The sequence below is a fragment of the Sardina pilchardus genome, chromosome 14 (assembly GCF_963854185.1).
Source record: "Sardina pilchardus chromosome 14, fSarPil1.1, whole genome shotgun sequence".
In the NCBI taxonomy this organism is placed as follows: domain Eukaryota; kingdom Metazoa; phylum Chordata; class Actinopteri; order Clupeiformes; family Clupeidae; genus Sardina; species Sardina pilchardus.
Genome location: NC_085007.1, coordinates 15,637,473 through 15,659,533, shown reverse-complemented (window position 1 = coordinate 15,659,533; position 22,061 = coordinate 15,637,473). Strand labels below are relative to the sequence as shown.

The window sequence follows — 22,061 nt, the reverse complement described above, 5'->3', positions numbered from 1 at the left end:
GTTGTCGACACCGTCCCACCCCCCCTTAATCCCACACCCACCCACACGCCCCCCCGTCGCTCAGTTGGTTCAGTCCGATCAGTGTGTGTGGTAGCCAGCTGTGCCCATGCCGGACTGGTTGGCGAGCATTGTTCCGTTGACTCCCTGTGTCGGTTCCACCATGGCTCCGTTGCTGATGGCTCCGACCCCCGTCCAGCCAGCCCCGGCCTGTAAATGACTGCAGAACACAACGACAAGGAGTGAACATGGGGTGCACGATCCCGTCCTGTTCAGAAGCTATACAGCACAACCCACAAGCAGTTGGGGATGACTGTCTTTCGGGTGAAATTTAATGTTTCAGTACAGAAAGTACTGGAACACTGAACTGCTGTTGGACACGCCCATTAAAAAAATGTAGAGAAGGTCACATTAAGTTCACCTGTAAAGATTATAGTGCATTTTATAGTGCATTTTAGACCAAATATCCTTGACTTTTGGTGAGTAGTGCATTTCTATACTTCTTTCGAACACCAGTCATAAAATCAAGACTAGACCACATTTTCAAGAGGCTCTAGAAATCACAGACTTCAACGTAATTTGTAAGATTTACTGATTGGTAAGTCTCCTATAAAAAGTGTTCCCTATAGTTCTCTTATTGCTGCATGGACACGTAAGCAAAATAGTGTCATTTCCAGCAACAGAAATGCCAAAGGTGTAACAAAAACCTGCGTAGTTTAGGCCTAGAAGAATTAAGTAAGACATTTGTTACAATTTCACCCGAAATGAATCATGATTCCACACTACAGTTTGCAGTATTTTTTTTTTTTTTTTTAAATTGCTCTATGATGGTGCATTGTTACACTCCTAAAAATACAGTGCAAGTCAAAACAGCTTCGGTCACTTTAATGTACCCACTAGGACTAGATGATTTTCAAATCAGCCTTACGGGAGTTATTTTGGCTGACTGACTTGTTTGTTTATTTACAGCTGCTCCTGAAATTTCACATCCAGGCAGGTCCTTAAATGGAAATCGTTGGGCATGACTCATACCATTCTTCCTGTCCAGTCTATTTCAAACGAGCTCTTAAAAAACACGACACTTGATCACCTTCAGGGGACTTATTCCTGTGAATGTGTAACGTTCCTAGTGACATTTTTGGTCACAGCCTTTAATAAATGTGACAGGATAAAGGTTGACAAGTCATTTAGACGCCCTTCATTCATAAACCTATAATAGACTTGGAGAACTTTCGATTTCAATTTCAATGCAACGAGGCACAGAGTAGAAGCAGGTGTGGAGCACTGGCAGGAAGTGTCACTCACTTGAAGCCCTGCTGGTTCCATGCCTGGCCGTAGACGCCGTAGGCGGGTACCTGCCAGCTGTTGGGCACGTACTGGCCGATCTGCTGGGTGTTGCCGTACCACTGACCCCACTGCCCATAGGGCTGGGCTGCAAAGCCTAGTTTGTTCTGCTGCAGAGGGGAAATTTCACACAGGAAATGAAGTCAACCAAATGTTGCAAGTGGTTTAATTCGTAGACGCACAACTAAAACAACACCATACACTGAACTCTATGGTGCATCTCCTGCTTGTTTTAACAACAATGAATGTGCTAACTTTACCAATGGCTCAATCAACTTCTGCATGACTACAGTTTATTGGTCACTTCATAAGATTATAGTCGTTGTGACTTACCTGAGGCATCTGTACCTGCTGCATGGGACTGACCATCTCTGTCGTCTCTTTGCCCCAGTAACACTTGACCACATGGCCCTCTATGGAGGTGCCATTGACAGAGACAATGGCGTGGGCTGCACCCTCGTGTGAGTTAAACCTGCGAAATCAAATGAGATGCTCAGATATAGGTGGTCCAGCTAGCAAATAAGCAGTGTCACCAATGTACAGAACTTGGATCACTAAAAGTAGAAAGCTTGCAGTGGGAAAGGGAAAACACAATACATTTAAGTCAACCTTGGGAGTGTAGACGTTTTTCAAAAGCACAGTGAAGTAGAGCACCACGATGGTTTAAAAATTAGTGGGCTTTCAGAGTCAGGTCGATCGATCGATAAATACGAAAGTCGCAATCAGAGTTGAGTGGTATTATGAAACTCACTCACGGATGAATTTATCAAACTAGGCTTTCAGCTGGTTGAGGTGACTTTGACCAATCGGGAAACGTGGAGATCCACAAGACCACCTAGGTTAAAAAACGATTACTTCCGCATTTATGAGCGGTAGCAAAATCTAGGGTGGTCTTTTTTAGTGTCTAGCCTATAACATCAAAAAATCAATGGTCATCAGATATTGTATGGTATGCACTTCCATAGTAGTGACATATTTGCACACGCAACATAGTTAAAAGCGCCTTCGAGATTCAAAATGTTTGCAGAGGCGGAGCTGCACCTGTTCGAAGTATGACAGATTAGCACACGTGAGATAACTTCGTCTTTCAAGATAATGGATTGGTTAGGATTGGTCAAAGGGCGGCAGTTTTTCACGATTTGAGCTATAAGTTAGCACATAACCTGCTCCCGACCAGGTTTGGTTGCGAGCATAAGATACCATGGTGATACAGAGACGCTAAAACAAATCCACTTGCGTATGACCCATACCCACTAATCGAGATTCGTAGTAGACCCCATTTTGGTCATCATTGGTCAGTGTGGACACTTTTATAGTTATGGTTATGGTTATGGTTACCATTCCTTGTGTGAATGGCCCTTTAGAATACACAAGCCAATGCACAACAGTCACTTACCTCACGAAAGAGTAGCCTTTGTCTGGAAACACACGAATTTCCATAATTTGGCCAAAGGGGGAGAACGTCTGTCGCATCAATTGCTCTGGAAGACAACATTCAATTTAGCTTTATTGATATAGCACCATAATACAACAATGGCTCTCGAGGCACTTTACAGAGCCCACCTTGACCTTCATCCCCAAAGGTTAAAATAAAAACGCCTAGTTCTTCTAAGGTTCTGAAAGGAATTGTGGGTGTACTCACCAGTCAGGCCTGTGGTGACCCCTCCACAGTAGACAGTGCAGTTACTAGGGCTGGACTGGTTGACGACTTCCTCAAAAGACAGATGCTTGGTATTCGCTGCAGTTGACATAGGAACAAATACAATACTACTTAGTACATACCTCAATACAAAGTGATTGTAGTACTACAACTCTTACAACCTCGAATCCCCAAAGGGCCCATTTAAGTGTACAGATTAACTAAGTCTGGTCCTGGACAAAAAGCAAACTTGCAATGGAAATACCCATTGAGAAAAAGACTAGGCTCAAACAATACATATATGCAAAAACAAAATTATGATGGAAGTTCAGATCAACCATCGGGGACTTACTCTCGTAGGTGGCTTTGGGCGCTGGGGGCTTTCTCGTTGCCCAGTTGGTTCTAATCTGACGCCCACCCAGCCATTGGCCGCCCATCTGTTGGATGGCATTTTCTGCATCCTGTACAGGGATATATACATACATATGCCTCACACAGATGGAAAACACAACAAAGACAACTCTTCATAACCATATGCCTTTTCGGTAGTGACTGCCCTTTCTATGCCCTATAACTGTTGACAGCTGTGGGGAAAATCTCACACTGAGACATCATTTCCCTTTCCGTTCAGAGTAGATGTGGACTCAATTGCCTTTCTGGATTGCCAGGAACCGAATTAAGCCTAAAACCAGACACAGACGCGGGCTACTACTCACCCATTTGTTGTAGAAGGACACAAAGCCGTAGCCCTTAGACTTCCCTGTGGCCATGTCTTTCACCACGCGAGCATCACTGCGCAGAAATGCCACACAAAAGACCATCAGACGTACAACAAAGAACAAGAGTGAGGCCCCTGAATTCTAGCATAGGGGACCATTCAGACATTGATTTAGATTTTTATCTCTCTTAATCATCCGGTTCCGGCAGCACTTACGATATCCTCCCGAAGGGTGCAAAGGCAGCTTTGATGTCATCTGTGGTAATTTCTGGACTGAGGTCTCCCACAAAGACATGGAAGTGGTCTGCATGAAAACAAAGCACAGATGCATTAAGCCTTGGCCTTCAGCTAGCACACACCCTAGACCGACAAGGCCACTTTATAGCCTACAATACCAATGTAAGGCTTCTAATGTACACTCAATTCATCTACATGTTCATGTTCTTAGCAGACACTTTAGTTCAAAGCGACTTAAAATTTACATTACAACATTACGAGTTTATTGTAGGCATACGAGCTAAATTAGGCATCTATTTATCTATCTATCAACCTATCTATGGAAAACAATTACAAGACCACTGGATATTTTTTTCTGATGTCCTCCTACGGTTGCTGAGTGACATTCGAATGTGTTGACATATGCAAATTTGCAGTGGTTTCTTACATTTTGAATATATCCGTAAACTCATTCGAATATAACTCAGCAACCCCAGGATGACATCAGAAAAATGTGCAGTGGTCTCTTCATTTTTCTTTCTAGAGCTCTGTGTGCGTTTTTTTTTCCATATATATACATGCACACACACACACCAATAGATTAATAGTGATTACCAGAATAGTACATGATATAAAAGACGTCTTAACATATTGTAACCCTAAAAACAGTTATTCAAAATGGGAGAGGTCCACCCCTCAAATGTCATACATGGCAAAATGTCTGGATGTGCATGGAAGTACTTACTGCTTGTGTCTTTTTTCTGGCTGCTAGGTGTGGTGGCCCAGTTGACCTTGACCTCCTATAAGGGGGGAAACAGACAAAGAGAGACACCTGCAGGTGAAAAAACTCCGTCTGAGTGAGAACACCACCTGCTCTACATGGCCACCCCAAGAGGGGGCCCCCTAGCAGCCTACCAACGTGTCTAAGTAGTGCTATGATCAATGAAAGACATAAAGAGAAAGAACAGTGACCAATCTCCACAGAATGCAGTCTATATCCTTGCAGTGACTTAATGGTTTGAATCTTCGCATTGGAGAGGAGTTATAAATATGTATCTTGATATTTGAGAAAAACAGAGGAGGTCCAAATAGGGGACTTACAAAACAAGTGAAATTACCAACTTGTATTAGTCCTCAATTGGTCCTTCAACACCTGTTGAGGATAAAATATTTTAAACTGAATACACTTGTGGAACACTAGAATGCCTGCTTCTACATAGCCTAAAGATCTACTGGAAGACGCAAGGCAAACCATATATTGGAGAGTAGCCATGGCAAAGTTTGCCACCATGTTATAAAAAGATTCTGCTAATAAAAATAGTGTACACAGGCTGCATTGCTAGATCTTCAGGCACTGTGCCAATGCCCAAGTTATCCACTCCAGGCTTTGAACATCGAGGTAAAACAGGGTCAAACTGATATGAAGCTAGCTTTCCTCATCATGAAGATCCATAGAGGTTTCATCTCTGTTCACTTCATCAATGGAGACGGTCTGTCCTTTTAAGACACACCTCGACCTAGATGTGACTGAATGAAAGAATAAAAATCTTTTCCATCCATATTTATTGATGAAATGAAGAAATTGTTGTCAAATCCTTTTTATATTTAGTTTTACTGTTTTGGATTTTCATCTCAGCACTATTTGAGAACAGCAAAATCCAAATATAGCTTAATGAAAATCTAATTATCTTATAACAGGCACAGGATTACCACATTCTTCCAAGAGAGTAATTACAGCTAATGCCTTCCAACTACAAAGTATAAATCTAGAATTACTAGAGAACCCATAATGGAAAACAAAGTTGACAAACCTGTTCAACCTGAATTAAGAAGACTATTCAATCCTCAACTTGCACACTTCCCTGACAGGTCTCACATGCCTAAAGAAATCAAAGCAATTGCCTTTCCTACCAAAACATCAAAAACAAATTATAATTTACAACAGGAACTAACCTACATATCATAAATGCTACAAATGTATGTCCGAAATGTCACTAAAAGAACCAAATGATGAATGAACGGAATTAGTGGGAAACACTAATGCTGAGGACCCCCACCCCACCCAAACCTTCCCAGCCCAGGCCAGCCCAGCCCAACCCAACTCACCCTGTAGATACGATAGCTTACCTTACCCATTATTTTACGTCCATTCATTGCAGCCAGTGAGGCAGCAGCATGCCTATGCTCGTAGAACTCCACAAAGCAGTATGGGTCATTACCTGCCGTCTAAGGGGAGAGGACAGGAATTAATGACAAGCGATAATATCCAATTCTAACTTGCCACTACATTAATGGCACAGTGATTGTAAAGAAACTGCCATATCTGGTCAATTCACAACCAACATGTGCCCCATCTTACACTTGAACAAAGGATAAACCAAATCAGTAGGGGTGAAACAATACGGTAGCAATACAGCTGCCAAGTATCTAAAATAGCTCCCAAAATCTTGAGTGCACAGACAATAATTTGATTAGGGTAAGGGTAAGGGTAGGGTTTTTTGTAAGGCCAGGAGGTTGACTCACATCAACAATCATTTTACAGCTCTTGCAGGGTCCTATCTGCCCGAAGAGTTGCATGATCAGCGCCTCTGTCACGTCGCGGGACAGGTTTCCAACATACCTGAAAGACAGAATGGAGGAGTGCATATGATATAACTGAAAGAGCCATCAATATACCATCCTGGTCATTTCATCCAGCTACAGACGAAATGAACGGACACAACTGAAATGTATCGAGGGGAGCGAGAGTAAAGGCCCGTGGTGGCAGTATCGAAATGTACACTGTAGCGTTTTTGGCGCTATTCAACAACTAGCAGGGCAATGTTGGGTAACAGAAGAAAGACAAAGATCCAGTCCACAACATGGCTCTCGTGATACTGACGTTCTTCACCACTGCAAAACAGTAAAGTTTGACGGCGTTTTCCGTTTAGGTTGGCTCGGTCTCTGGTAGTTAGTCCGGGTTATCAACACCATTTAGCCAAGTAAACAGTTACTCGGTGATAATAATCAGCATTTGGTTCGCTAACATTTGGTTATTGGACGATGTCTTCCATTAGCTACAAGCCCATTATATCGAACCTCTTACCAGACTATTTTGACTCCGCATTGACATTAGAAAAGCAACTACTCCATGACAATAGAAGAGTCCATGCCACTCGTTCCACTGAATTTCCTGATCGTAGGTACATGTTAGCAAGCCACCTTTCTTTCTCTGTACCTGAAATCCCCCCTAACGTTATACATACACATATGCAGACATTGTTTAAGTTGACCGAACAAGGTAACGTTAACCTTATTGGTCATTCACGATGGCATCTCACTACCAACAAAGTAATGGTTAGAATACGGCAATAAACATAGAAGTGAGCTAACGTTGGTGATGCCGTTCATGTTAACTGAACATCTGAAAGCAGCATCGATGATATAAATCATGAGCACACAACAAATGTTAACAGAAAAAAACAGCTGCATCTTAACGTACAGGTAATATTTAAGTTCTGATATCCAAATATGATATTAGGTAATGCGCAAATAAAATATAAAATTCGTTATAGTTATATTGCTTGCACCGCTCGCAAACAAATAGCTAATATAAATGCTAACGTTAGCTAGCTGGTTCAATCATCACTGCAGGTCCTGACGGTCTGGCATTCGTGGCCTCAGACATTAGCTAGCTTCAAAGCAACATCAACCACCGCTAGTTCACTGCTTTTATTCTTCTCGATAGTTATCATTTAACATCAATGCAAAACACGTGGACCGACAGGGGTGCGAAAATATATGTATGCCACTTTCGCTAATGATAACTGTATTTTCACTTAACCATACACACATGCAATACAAATTATCTACTGGCAAAGAGAGGCTGCTTTTGTCTCTAAACAGAAAAACGGACACGTCTGACATAATGCTAAGTGGCCTTTATAGCTAGCTAGCAAAGCTAACGTTCACATTAGCCTGCCATTTAGCTACTTATCGCTACTATGCTAACCTTGCCCAGCTATGAAGCTCTAACGTTATCATCCTTCGTGCCTACCGCTACATTATCGTTACACAAGTGCTAACAAGTACATTACTCTACACATTGAGCATAGTGGCATGACTCAGGTACTTTATACCGATTACGATACATACAACATAAACCATGTATGAATCTTTGCAAGCTTACTTGGCAACCTAGCATTAATGTTAGTTAAATTCTGGCTAGAGTTAATGGCATTCATACGTACAAAGTCTTGGGCTGTTCGTCGTCCATCATATTTGCCGATCGAATGAAAGATCGAACCCTGAGAGAAATTCAACTTGTCAGTTTCTATGACAGTCTCTGGTTATTCGCCAGTTCTTTCCTTCATAAAATGTTCTCTTATGCGTCTTCAAATTCATATAATGCGCACAATAACGCTATGCCGCCTCTGTTAACTCCAATTATGAACAATAGAAAGGCGACATAAGATGGCGGCGAAACCGGAGCGGATATAGCTGTACGCATGCGCCAAATAATTGAAGGGGGCATGGAGTTGAGCGGAAGTGTTGTCTGTGTATCTGTGCTGAGCTTTGACATTTTGGCGGATAGTGATACGCTGTGATTCTGCATCTGTTCACATTTTCATCGCGTCTAGGTTCGGACTATTATATTCAGATACTATATTCGTTCCAGCTACAGAAGTCCGCCGATTTAGTGAAATGTTAAAGATAACCTTCCAACTGAACAAAAACACGTGCGCCGCCCGGGAATCGAACCCGGGTCGCAAGAATGGGAATCTTGCATGATACCACTACACCAGCGGCGCTTGACAGAGTTGTAGGTACACCATTATATAACCCTATTTATAATTCTAACCCAATAATTGTTTGGCTCTTGACTACTGCAATATTGTCATAAAACGTTTACATTGTCATGTGTAAAGCTGTTTGTTACATATTCCCGACACCCCCAGTGATTGATTATGGAGGGATAAAGAAATACCGTACCATAGGCTGCAGTGTTTAAGATCTACCACTGAGAGGCGCAACTGTAATTGCCACAACCAACATCCTAACTAAACTTCGCCTAGTCAGAGATGGATTAGCCTGAACGGAGCCAGGCCCAGGAGGGCTGTCTCTGTTTAGTCTCTGTTTTGAAGTCACTATGTTCTCCACCTTTGATATATGAATAGGGCCCGACGGGTCACATGTGTGAAAATAATAAATAAATCTGTTGATGGTTAGCCTATATCACATTAGTTACTTTCCACAAAACTTGCCAGAGGTCTTTATTTAAGGAGTTTAAACAATTCTTCCAGGGGATGCAATAGGGCCTACTGAACAGTTGTGAAATAATGAGAGATGTATTTTGGTGTAAAGTTGTTTTTTTGCTGTTGTGTTTAGCTGTCTAGTCAACTGGGGAAATTTAACAAACTCGGCCATCACATTTGAAATGCCACTGAAGCCATCATGGCCGGGTTTCCCAAAATTGTTAAGAAGCTCTTAAGTGCTAAGAACTTCTTAGGAGCGTTGTAAGAATGTTCTAAGAACGCTCCTAAGAAGTTCTTAGGACTTAAGAGCTTCTTAACGATTTTGGGAAACCCGGCCCAGAGCTGTCTGAGATCTGATAGGCATGTGTTAGGGATCCGCAGAAGATCCATAGGTTACCACACCTGATAAGAAAATTAAGTCCGGATCCCAAATATGTAGGCCGTGGTGAAACAGAGCTGGACCTGTGCCACCATCTGAGCCCGATCCATTATGCTGCGTTTTGCAGTTTTGGCCAAATGTGTAGGCCTATTTGGACTCTGGTCTGGCTCGTTTGATTTCATTTGGAGGATGCAAAACAGGTCTGTCCCAGTAACGTTTTGTTATCTACCACCCAAATTGCACATTTTGCATGGAAAACTATCCTCACATTACTCTGAAACTAATTTCCTAATGAGGAGTTTCAGTTGAGTTTTTCAGTTCGGTTTTTCACATCTGCATAGTAACTGTGAATGAGTGCTGCAGCATCTAAAGACCAAAACAATGCTATATTATAACATGCTATTATAGATTGTCTGTGCTGCAAATTACTTTACTGCACTGATTGATCCATCCCACTTGATCACAAACTGTATGTAAAAGTAAAAGGCACTGCGTCTCAAGTATACACTACTTTCTTTAGAATGCCATTGCTGAAGTGCTTCAAGCTGTTCAGACTGTATATTGTTGTGTTGCATTGTTTAACAAGTAATTAAGGGGAGAACATGAAAGCTAAGGCTTGAAATCTGTGAAGAGTTAGGGGATGGTGTGACTTTATAATGACCAGCAGGAGTAGGGCATGGACAGAACTTGGAACACGCTTTATTTTCTTTGCATGGCGGTCATCAGGGGCGCCTGCAGGAATTAATGCTATGGTACGCACACCAATCAACACCCCCCCCCCCCCCCCCCCCCCCGAAAATATTTTGCTGATATTGTACAATATTTGTCCGTTTCTCGGTTTTAGATTTGTGCATTGGTCAGCAAAAAAGTAGGCTATAACATCCACATGCAATAACACAATTAGAAATTTGAAAGTGTTGAAAGTGATAGTAGCAGTGGTATAAGCGGGATAATCAACTCCGCGCCGTGCGTTTATAGGAAAATAATGCATTTATCGAAGTGTATAGTCCCCTCCGCCTGCGGCGTCGGGTCCTTATTACCACTTCGAACGTGCATTATTTTCCTAAACGCACGGCGCGTCGTTGATTATCCCTTACACAATACTCATTTGGACAAGGTTACACAGCTAAGTTACTGCTAAGTTACGTTTAGTTTTGTTCAAGCATTAACGTCTGATGTTAAACAGTGTTGTAATGCTAGTCTAACGTTCCGACAAGCACACAATTTGTCTACCTAGCTTGTTATTGCCCATCTGGAATCTCCTCTAGCTTTCCTGCCTCCATCTTCCATTCTTTCTCTTTTCGTTGTTTAAAAGAACTTGCGATATCCACGATGAGTATTTGAGTTAGTGATTTAGCGTCACATTGTGTTCTGATAACCATAATAGATAGCAGAGTAAAAGAAAACAACAAGTAGGCTAGCCTACTTGCGCGCCTGCGTGCGTAATCTCTCCTGCTCAAATGAAATATGTGCGCGTGGATATACAGTAGCTCTGCTTTAAGTTAATTTTGATAACGTGTTGACAAACTTCATATAGAAAATTGTAAATAGCCTGATGGCATGGCATGCAGCTAATGGGATACTCTGCATAGTTGGGAAGTTATGGTAGGCCAATTTGATGTGAATACACACGCACAAGGGTAATTTTCTTTCCTTGATGAGTAGTCTCAAGGTACGCACAGTGCGTACGGCCGTACGCCTGCAGGCGCCACTGGCGGTCATATCATGTAGGCCAGTGTTTCGCAACCTTTTCTCCTTGAAGGCCCCCTTTACAGGGCCCCCTACCTGAACTCTTACCACACACAAGACATTGTTTTATTCAACAATTGGAGTCCGGGGATGAAGTACCATTGCCTAGCATGAATTTAAACATGGGACAAAAATATGATTCAAGTTTTTTGATTATCCAATTGGGTATGTTATTGGGATTTCATATGCGCAAAAATAATTTTGGTAACCTCACAACCTCAACCCAGGCAACATTGTGTGGACCCCCTGCAATCTCTTGGCCCCTAATGGGCTCTCTGGACCCCCGGTTGGGAACCACTGGTGCATTGTATGCGTGCATTTTTTTAGTTTACAAAATACCCATGCAATTTAAAATCATGGGTTGTCATAGGATTAAGAGCATTTTGTTTGGTGATATTTTTCTTTTTTCTTCCTTTTTTTTTGCATTCATATTGCATCCAATTAGACATTGACTGTTTTCTACATTCGACAGAATTGTAGTAATATTTCTAGGGTCTAAAAATGTAGATCAAAGTAGGGCTACACCAGAAACCAACGCATCATCATAAGTCAAGAGGTGTTATTTCAAACATCAAAGTTGCTGCATATTTGGATGCTGCTGCAGAGCAATATTTTGAGCACGTGACACTTGCGCGTACGTCCTCACACGTCCTTGTGTCCAACCATCACCATCAGCTAGCTGACTGGCTAGCAAGTAGCTTGCCTGCTTCGCACAGGTGTCGCTGGAGGACCTTGGGTGAGAATTTATGCACACTTTGATTCAAACTGACCAGTAATGCAATGATACGGAATTGTTTAAACTTACACAATAGGAAAACTTCGGTAGATGATTCATTGGCGATTTCTGTGTATCTATTTTGGTAGCTCGCTGATGATATCGTTTTGTTATCCCCTGGTAAAACCGCCTAGCATCATCATGCCATAGCCCGAGAGTAACGTTAATATTCTGCTACAGTTGATCTGAGCTGCGCTGACATTTGATTGCATGGTTCATATTGAATTCGATATATTTCTGCTGTCACAGATATTATTATATGCTTGTACGTAATGTGTTGTTACTGTACAACGTGAACTACCTATCTTAGATTGCTAACTTCGGTTATCTGATCATTGTTGCTGGCCAAAATGGCATTACCGAGCCTCTTGCTAAGCTTATGCCGACAGCTTTGAGTATAGTTAGAGGCAGTGTAATCCTCCTATTTACTTGACTAAGTAAGCAAGATCACTCATTTATTCATTCATTCAGTAATAGTGTATTTTATGTCATGCATTTTCTCTTCAGCTGTCAGTAAAACACACTCTTTATTGTAGGCTGGGTGCATTGGTGGTCTGAACGAAGAATCGGCCAATGTAGCATTCACAGCAGCAGTATTGCCCCGTTAGTCCTCTCATGCTCTCGCACTGCATGGCTTCACCTGCCAACGTCTCCCTTCTCGTCACTTCACCCCTGGGCCACAACTCCCTCATGCTCTGGTCACAGGCCCCACACAGACTGCCCAATGACCGCCTGGATTGTCCTGCCCGTCAGCCTTGCTGCCTTCTCCATCACAGGAATATGGATAGTGTAAGTCTCTCCTTACCTGGCATTTCTAGTATGAGAACTTTTGGCAGTTAACATTTTTGTCAATTGAAGAACCATTTAATCTGTTGTCGGCTCACTGAAGTAGAGGTCTGTTTGCTGTACACTGTACTGCACTCATTGTGTTTACTGTACACTGAAGTCCTCAGGCGAAATAACATATGTGTGAATGGATTGTTTTCCAGCTATGCCATGGCTGTAATGAACCACCATGTTTGTCCTGTAGAGAACTGGTGAGTGCACTATACTTTCTACCTCATAGTGTGATGGGGCATATTGATTGGCAAATGGTAGGGTGGAATAATAATGAATGCTGTGGTGAATCTATCTATTGTTGACTTATGCCCTATGCCTTGTCCTCCTGTGCCACAGGACCTACAATGTCACGTGCACTGAGGAAACAGCCAGAAGGGGTTTCCCCAAGACATGCTGCACATTACAGGATATACCCCTGATCAGGTAGGTGATGTTTTCCTTTAACCTTTTATTCTTAGGGTACATTCGGACTTGGCTCATTTTTCTGACAAGAGAAGTTGTGCAGACTGCTTTTTCAGTTTTAACTGAAAAAAGTTTTAAAATCGTTTTAGTTCCAAAAATCAGCCAGACCACAGGTTTTGGTTATCCACTTTCAAAAAAACGGCGTGATGTATGACGTTTTTCCACTAGAAGTTGAACATTTCTCAACTTTAAAAACCGCTGTAGGGGGGGGGGGGAAGTGAGGAGTTTTTGGAAATGCTGCTCTTTAGGATTATAATGTAACATGAACACCGCCAGCTTCGAAAATTATGCCAAGTCTGAACGTGTCTGAAGTGTTTTATCACTCAATAACACACAGTATTAAAAATAGTAGAATGCTAATTATTAGACTATGGACAAACATGCCATGAAGAATGAAGATTACTATAATAATAGTAATAATAATACACTTTATTTGTATAGTGCTTTTCATACACAGAATGCAGCTCAAAGTGCTGATTAGCATACTTTGTTAAACAGTACATGTTTGATAAATTGTATTTCGATGATTGCTAATCACATATCCATAAATGCATAAATCCTACCTAATGGACTCATGAATACCACCGCAATGAGTGACACAGAGGGACCATAAAAGGAACAACATTCACACCCATCTAGTCATTCAATGCATGTGTGTCAACACTCTCTCCCTTAATGTGTTCCCCTTTCAGCAAATGTGGCTCATACCCCCCAGAGAGCTGTCTCTTCAGCCTGATTGGCAACGTGGGAGCCTTCATGGGTAATACCCTCTCCTCCGCTCTTGTGCAATATTAACCACTAGCGATACATTGATTATGCGTGCATTTGATCTGCTTGTTAATGTGTGCATGTTCGTATCTAAACCTGATTCTCTCTCTCTCTCTCTCTCCCCCTCTTTCTCTGTCTGTCTAATCTTTATTGCTCCTCTATAACCTTTCTTCTATCTATGTCTTTCTCTCCTCTTTTTATGTTTGTCTCTTAAATCATGTCTACTCTCTGTTATCTGTCCGCCTCCTCTCCTCCTCTTGTCTTCTCTCTCTCTCTCTCTCTTTCTCTTTATTTCCATTCTCCTCCTCTCCATCACTGTTGTCTCCCCCTGCAGTGGTGATGGTCTGCATGCTCCGCTATGCCCAGGTGATTGAGCACAGTCACCACTGCTGGACAAACACCAGTGCCCTGGTGTCAGGCTGTGTCAACGCCTTAGGTCTGGTCATGGTGGGGAATTTCCAGGTGAGTCCAGTGCAGGGTTAGGCTGGCTGGGTGAACCCTGCCTGAACTTCCGGCGAATTTGGATTTCGTCCGGCCGCTCAGGCTGGAAACCTGACCAGCTGTTCCCTGCCAGAACCTTTGGCTCCAATCAGAAACTAGCTAATCCAGGAGACGCACCGGATCGTTGGTCTGATTCGTTGAAGGACTGTCCAAGCTTGCGGAGTCATTTTAAACGATGCCCATTGATCACGCCTCTTGTGCAGTAGAAACAAAGCGCAGCCTCCCCATACTAATGTTCAATCTTAAAAAGTTGAGCTTAGTATGGTGATAGCCAGACTAGTAAAGGGTTACATTTGTGTTAAATCGTAAGTATATTTCTGTGGACCAGGCTAAGGACACAGTGCTCATGACACGAATATGGCCCATAGTTCTAGATGTACGTCATATTGCTATATAGCAGTATGGCCTATATATTCAACCTTTATTTATTCTCGGAGGTTCATTGAGGGTGGTCCTCATTTTCAGTGAAGCTGAGATTACAGTAACAATGAAATTGCAAAAGATATAGTATAATAATTGTGGTAATAAGTGTAGGCCTAGGCCTATAAATAAAACAAATATTATAAAACATAAATAAATAAAACATACATATTAATAGAAGAATAATAACAACAACAAAACAACATTAACTTAAGCCAGGTACAATTTGACATAGGAAGGTTTGTGATCATTATACATCTGAATTGTTTATAGGGAAGTAGAGAGTAAATTTTTATATTGCATTGAAGATATTCCAGGAAGTAGGGGCACCATAACAAAAGGCCGACTTTCCCAACTCAAAATGGATACGAGGAACCTTGAGCATCAAACAGTCAACTGAACTGGTCTGATAGGGACCAGGGGCCGGTTGCACCAACTGATCTTTACTAAGTCTGGTCCTAACTGCTAAGTTGGTCTTTGTTAAGACCAGTCTTTAGAATTCAACTAAAGTCGGTTGCACCAGCAGAACTTACGCCTAGTCTTAACTACGCCCGGTCTTAGCGATGCGCGTCCATGTGAATGCCTACGGAACAATGACAACTTGCCTGTTTCAAAGATTCTCTGCTGTCAATCACGTCCCCCGTTCGGAGGAAACCGCGGTTAAAGTGAATGACATGTAGCCTAATGCGTGGAAGTGGCACCTATTTAACTCGCTAAATAAATAACTTAACATAATTAGGCTACTGTAGTTCCTTCTCATTATGTCTTGATATAGAATAAGCAAAGGAGACGCATTATAGCTTTATCTTTCCAGAGATAGGGCTATCAATAGGCTGTGGCAGAACAACTAATATGCATCTTTGAAATGTTTCCAAGTGTATGGTTATCCTATTAGGAATGTACAATAAGCTGTTAATAAGGGTTTTTAATTCGTGAATGATACCGAAAGCCCCTATAAATGATTGCCAGGCTGGCATAGTGAAGTGTCCATCTAAAACGAGTGCTAGCTGGCCAACAAGCGAGCATGGGAATAATAACAATGTAGTTTGCGCTGTAGAAACGACTGTGAGAAGTGCTAAAATGTTGGTTTTAAGAACTTACGCCTGCTACTGAGTAGGCGTAAGATTTACGCCCGGTCTTAGCGAAAAGAAGGCTTAAGCCTAGATGGTGCAACTGGCGTATCTATCAGGTTGGAGTTAAGAGTTAAGCTGAGTTAAGACCGGCGTAGCTTAAGACCGGGCGTAAACATGTTGGTGCAACCGGCCCCAGCATACCAAGGAAGCATGTTTAAAATATGACCTGGTAATTTCTCAACAATACCTTTTGTAAAACAGATACCAATGATTATGTCTCCTCTCAGTCAAAGATGACCTATATGCTATTAATATGGCCATCACCAGTAATGAATCTCAGGGCAGAGTGGTAGACTGAGTCCAGGGCTTTAAGTGAAACAAGCAGTAGCATTTATATATCACATCACCATAGTCTAGAACTGACATCAAAATATTGTATAGTAGTGTATATCTAGAATTACGGGCTAAATATGTCTCATGAGTACTGTGTCAGTAGCCTTGTCCACAGAAATAGACACACAGTGGGTGTGTAAAGATGAGTAGACACTTGACTTAAACTTGACATCGGGCCCTAGAAAACTGGTTCTAGACAGTATGTGGAACAGTACAGTATACTGTAGTATTACCTAGAACCAGTTTTCTAGGGCCTCATGTCATGCGTAAGTGTCTACTTATCTTTACACACCCACTTACAGTAAATAATGAATCATAAGCATGAAACGTTCCACACAGGGACATGACTGTGTCTATGCACTGGGTATTAAAGTTTTTGAATCAAATCTTACAGTAATTTCCTGTATTAGCCGCATTGTCTATCAGCTGCAGGACAGTGTTTTATGCAAGTAAAAGGAAACAAAACTATATTGATACCATATTAACTATCCCCGTGTATTAACCTTATGGCTGAGAAATTTAGCAAAATCAGTGTATAAGCTGCGGCTAATAACTGTGAAATGACGGCATTTCATGTAATCCTATCTCTCCTGTCACCGTTTCTCCTTCCTCGTGCCCTTGGCAGGTGGACCATGCCAAGTCTTTGCACTATGTGGGCGCGGGCGTGGCCTTCCCGGCAGGGCTACTTTTTGTGTGCCTGCAGTGTGTGCTCACCTACCGCATCGCAGAGACCACTCTGGACTACTGGATGGCCCACGTGCGGGTAGCCCTCTCGGCCGGGGCCCTCGTCTCTCTGGTCCTCAGTATCCTTACGGCGCAAATCTGTGCTAAGTAGCCTGGTTATACTGGGCAGTGGTTTGTTTGACCTGTTGTTGCCCCGTGCCCTGATTGACACGTGATTGTACTGTAGGTCTTGTCAAAACTGAAAGTGCAACCAGAGGGTTGCATAGCGTTAATTGCTGTCGTGTTTTTTTTGGGCCTGACAATGTTTTGGTGAATTGTGTGTTGTATTACAGATGTCAGTGCATAGTTCAGAAAGGGTAATTTCTTCACACTTCTGCAGACGCATGGTGTGTTTACGGGGAGGGACAGTCTCACACTAGTAAAGGAGGAACGCCGGAGCAACACAGATGTTTATTTATTTATAAGTTTTAGCATAGGTGCACACATATTGGCCGGGTTTCCCAGATTCGTTAAAAAGGAGCTTCTTAACGAATCTGGGAAACGCTGCCAATGTTAGGGTATAGATGGAATTTCCCCGCAATTTTGACTCGACTTCTGAATCATGGTCATCAGTTGGTTCCTTGTTTTTTCAACCGCTGTGATGTAGCCCATTAGACTGCCATGAGAGATTGTCAGTGTCAGGTGTCATTTATTTACACAGACGCTTTTCGCCGTTCTGCCTTCCTCAGTGTGTATGAGATTGAGATTGTCAGGTGTGCCATGGAAAAATTTCCATTTTGACTTTTGGACTCTAAAAAATCTAATCTTCAGTTGCGTAAAATGTGAAGAAATACACTTGACTGGTGACAGTTTTTCCCAGTATTTATTTCACTAATAGGCAACAGGCAATTATAAAGGGCTAGCATTTAATATTGGAGACTAGAATATTATTAGACGTTTTAGGCTATGGTACGTATCATTTGTGCAACACTTGTTATGTTGGTGTGCTGATGTGGATTTTTTTCAGTGTCAGAGATGTGGGACAATAAAGGTTAAAAATCACTGCCCTAGGGGACACACATGGTGATAGGATATATAGTTTTATAGTTGTATAATTATACAGGAATAAAAACGAATCAGTATCATCATAATGGCAGATAAGAAAATAGGCTCAAAGTTAATTGTGGGTACCTTTGGCTACACAGTCACACAGTCACTCGTGGAGTGCTCATTGAAGTGGCGTGATTCATTTTACATCAATGTTGATGATGTTGATTCGTCAACATCAAATAGCTGTGTGATGAGTCATACTTGTTTCGATATGGCCTCGATGTGCCTAGTTTGTCGCTAACACTCAGGAAACGAATTCAGAATGGCAAATGATCCACAGATCTCTGTCCGTTCCAAAGGTCAATTGTTGGTCAGCAATAGGGGAAGGCCATATCTTTCCTAGTGGGGAAACACAGCAAACGTCTTTGTTGATTGTTGATTCACAGTCAGTTTGTTGATTGTTTGCAAAGCGTAAAGATATGGTGAATGCTGAATTAGGAACCACACCAGTAGCTATCTACTGTAGATTTGTTTTAATTTAACACCTACTGAAAACCTTACTAGGCTTTATTTAGTGTTCTATTTAATATATTTAAACTCAAGTCAACTTTTTTGACAAATTTTATGAAGTGGTGTTGAGAAATGTCTCACACATGTTTTGATTGTTTAAATGCATTCATTTGTTCAAAAACAATAATCAACAGTTACTTTGATTAATAGAAATTCATATCAGTTTTTTTAAGGGCGAGGATGTCTGCATTAAGGTCCAATCCCAATTCTCTATTTCACCCCTTCCCCTTTGTCTTAACCCTAGGCCCCTGCCTCTCAAAACTCAAGTGGTGTCCCAATTCATAGACCCCTAGGGGTGAAAACATACCTCTATGAATTGGGACACCACTTGAGTCTGAAGATTGGGCCCTCCAGGCACACATGCCTATATGTGAGAACGGACGCTCCTTAACCCAGCCTTCCTCCAGGCGGCGCTTTCTTCATCCACGAGAGCTTCGTCCTGCAGCACGCGGCCGCCATCTGCGAGTGGGTCTTCACCGTCATCATCCTCGTCTACTACGGCACCTTCACCTACGAGTTCGGCACCGTCACCACCGACACCGTCATGGCCGTCCTGGCGCAGCGCAGCAGCCTCCACCTCCACCAGCCCAGCGGCGTCATCATGGGCGGCATGGCCAGCATGGGAGGCATGGCCAGCATGGGCGCCATGGGCAAGAGCGCGCCCATCGGCTTCGGCGCCCACGACCTGAAGTCCCCGGGCGGCGGAAGCACCTCGGCTCACCTCACCTGTAACCCCGAAAGCACGGCCATGCTGTAGCCCGGGGCAGCGGGCAACGGAAAGGTGCCGCACCGCACCACACCACAACGCCACTCGAAAAACCTCGACAAGAGTGTTCAGCACTGCCCACAGCGTAGCACTGCTACCTAAGGGTGTTTCTTTTTCATGAGAAAACAAACAAACAAACAAACAAACAAACAAACGACAAAAAAAAAACGGGACAGAGAAGAATTAGAAATAGTAGACGTAGTAGAGATATAGGCTGTGCTTGAGTCTCCCTCCCCACCTCCCCACCCCACCTAAAGTAATGTCGACTTCTATCGCGAACGTGCTCCCGGTTCTCAAGGCAATATTTTGCTGCGGATGTGAACATGCGTGGGGAGGGGATCCAGCCTGTTGTCTGTTTGAATGAATGTCACAGAGACAAAAAAAAAAAGATGGGAATTGCATAAAAACATGTACAGATGACGAGGATGCTTAGCCTGTACCTCAGCTCGATGTCTGGAGAATGCTTCTCTCCCTCACATTTTATCACCCAATAATGCACGGACACACACACACACACACACACATAGACACACACACACACACTTACACACAGGATGTGTTAACGCATGCCCCAGTGTACCATCACTCAATCGTCCCGTGACGACGTGGTGAACACTACCTCAATTCAAGTCGTAAATACAGTATATCCCCTTCATAGTGTCCTTTGTTCAACCCATACTCTTCATGTGTGGTTTTCAAGATGTGGGGGTGGGGGGAGGTTGGGGTGTGTTGACGGCAGCAATATTGAGTGTATGTTACAGATGTGAAGTCGCTCTTAACAGCAATATCTGATCTGTGAAAGTATTTAATGCAATACTGGAGGGGAATTGTTATTCTCATAGTCTATTACCTAGCATTAAGTGAGCCTGTATGGAAACGTAAGCAGATGAAATGGTCTGTAAAGGAACAGTGAGCGGAGAATTGAACTGGAGAGAGTACAGCATCATGGTGCAATGGCTTGCCATCTCAACAGGAATGCCTCTAGCACGCCAGTGCGTTTGTACAAGCACAGCAGATCTTTTCCACCTCAGCCATTTTATATGTTGCAGCTGAGCAAACAGAACTGAGTCTTAAAACATTAATTATTGATCTATGGGAGTATGGTGCTCACAAGCAGTGTGAAGCTAATCAATGCCTCGAGCTTTCAATTGTGCTTGCTCCTCTATGGTGTACCAAAATGGCTGCAGTGGAAAAAGGGGTCTGTTGACAGCTTTTTGCAGGTCTGAAGCCGGTAGGGAAGGACACCTTACCGGCATGGGATAGGAACCCCTGCTGCTTGTACTCTGTGGCAGTGCGAGCACTGGGTAGACTGAGGCACAGAGCTCTCTGGCCCGCCACATGTGTTGAGGCTCCCTGTTGGAAGATGTTGTTTTGGCCTGGTGAAAGCTAAGCTGAGCACACTAATGTGCTCAATGTATCCCATTTGCTTGTACTGTAAGTGATATCGCATTAGTACAGAATGGCCCAAAGCGTCACAGAACTATAATCAAAAAGTAGTTGGACTTGAAGGTAAGCGTCAGCAATTGTTTTTTTTGTTTGTTCCCCCCCCCCCCTTTTTGCTCAATTTTGTTTTGTATTGTTTTGTTATTCAAATCATTTTGCCGGAAGGGACCCTTTTTGTATTTTTAAGTAACCAAACAAATACACCCCCTTTCCTCAACGTCTTCCCCAGGCTCCCTCTCCTCTGAATGTCTGTAGCCTTGGTTATGATATGACTGACAGAAACATCATTGCTCTGATGGGTCTAGTCATTCTGTGTGGCTGGAAATATTTGTCACTTTGTTACTGAGCCTGTCATAGACAATTGAGTTTTTCTTTGAAGCATACTGTGTTGAAAGCATGTTGAAATGTAAGGATTTCATTATGAATTAGCATCGCTGATCCCACTTTTAAGTCTGTATTGTTGTATGTCATGTCATGTGTATGTAAAGGACACGGGCTTCGCATAGAAGAAAAAACATGTCTGTGAAGAATGAAACAAGCTACAGTATATAGCTGGGTACCATTTCATGAAAGCATTACAGCCAAACTTTCACAACCTATGATACACGATGCAATAGAGAAACTGGTTGTCACTTTTATTCTCTTATTTTTTACAATGGAAAAAAGTGATATGATTTGAAAACTTGAATATTTTTGTCTTACAGTTCCAGGAAAAAGAAAATCTTGTTGATAAGCACTGTCATATGTTTCTGTGAGTTTGTATGCATTAAGTTCTACTTTATGTTTCTTTTTAATGGAAGAGCCCCATACCATACGATCATGGCAATATAGAGTGAGAGCCATTCCACTGTCAATGCAATATACCATACCTCTGTAGCATTTCAACTATAAGGGGCATAAAAAGAACTGTTGTGTAAATGTCAAACAAGTGTACATTGTGTGACATGATACATTCAACCACTGTTCCATCCTCAGAAATCTGCAGTTATAGGGTATGCAGGGAAGGCTTTAGTAAGAACTAAATTTATATTTAGGACAGCGTTCATTTGTAATTTTAACAT

General features: G+C 42.4%; 2 protein-coding genes and 1 non-coding gene across 3 annotated transcripts; 1 reads left to right on the top strand and 2 right to left on the bottom strand.

Annotated features, from left to right (window-relative positions):
- Positions 1 to 57: 57 nt before the first annotated feature.
- Positions 58 to 8,372, bottom strand: tia1 (TIA1 cytotoxic granule-associated RNA binding protein). The gene is made up of 12 exons (XM_062553752.1): positions 8,144 to 8,372; positions 6,438 to 6,534; positions 6,042 to 6,140; positions 4,660 to 4,714; positions 3,915 to 4,002; positions 3,697 to 3,772; positions 3,333 to 3,441; positions 2,984 to 3,079; positions 2,738 to 2,822; positions 1,675 to 1,813; positions 1,303 to 1,451; positions 58 to 217 (listed from the first exon to the last, which is right to left on the bottom strand). The coding sequence occupies exons 1-12, from the start codon at positions 8,170 to 8,172 to the stop codon at positions 79 to 81; spliced, it is 1,161 nt and encodes a 386-aa protein (XP_062409736.1). The 5' UTR covers positions 8,173 to 8,372; the 3' UTR covers positions 58 to 78.
- Positions 8,373 to 8,633: 261 nt separating this feature from the next.
- On the bottom strand, positions 8,634 to 8,704 carry trnag-ccc (transfer RNA glycine (anticodon CCC)). The gene has a single exon. It is a non-coding gene; the product is annotated as a tRNA-Gly (tRNA).
- A 3,225-nt stretch (positions 8,705 to 11,929) lies between these two features.
- LOC134100737 (transmembrane protein 150A-like) lies at positions 11,930 to 21,085 on the top strand. Its single transcript, XM_062554126.1, has 8 exons — positions 11,930 to 12,012; positions 12,588 to 12,840; positions 13,041 to 13,088; positions 13,228 to 13,314; positions 14,046 to 14,113; positions 14,456 to 14,583; positions 17,134 to 17,311; positions 19,199 to 21,085. The coding sequence occupies exons 2-8, from the start codon at positions 12,776 to 12,778 to the stop codon at positions 19,546 to 19,548; spliced, it is 924 nt and encodes a 307-aa protein (XP_062410110.1). The 5' UTR covers positions 11,930 to 12,012; positions 12,588 to 12,775; the 3' UTR covers positions 19,549 to 21,085.
- Positions 21,086 to 22,061: the final 976 nt, after the last annotated feature.

What these genes read in the sequence shown, in the direction of transcription:
- tia1 (XM_062553752.1), bottom strand. Translation starts at nt 8,172, where the DNA reads ATGATGGACGACGAACAGCCCAAGACTTT. An exon ending in CCAGAAAAAAGACACAAGCA is followed by an intron (nt 4,003 to 4,659) that starts GTAAGTACTTCC and finishes GTTTTCATGCAG; the next exon opens with ACCACTTCCATGTCTTTGTG. An exon ending in TGGAACCAGCAGGGCTTCAA is followed by an intron (nt 218 to 1,302) that starts GTGAGTGACACT and finishes TGTGTTCTGCAG; the next exon opens with TCATTTACAGGCCGGGGCTG.
- LOC134100737 (XM_062554126.1), top strand. Translation starts at nt 12,776, where the DNA reads ATGACCGCCTGGATTGTCCTGCCCGTCAGCCTTGCTGCCTTCTCCATC. An exon ending in CAGGATATACCCCTGATCAG is followed by an intron (nt 13,315 to 14,045) that starts GTAGGTGATGTT and finishes TTCCCCTTTCAG; the next exon opens with CAAATGTGGCTCATACCCCC. An exon ending in CCTCGTCTCTCTGGTCCTCA is followed by an intron (nt 17,312 to 19,198) that starts GTATCCTTACGG and finishes GCCTTCCTCCAG; the next exon opens with GCGGCGCTTTCTTCATCCAC.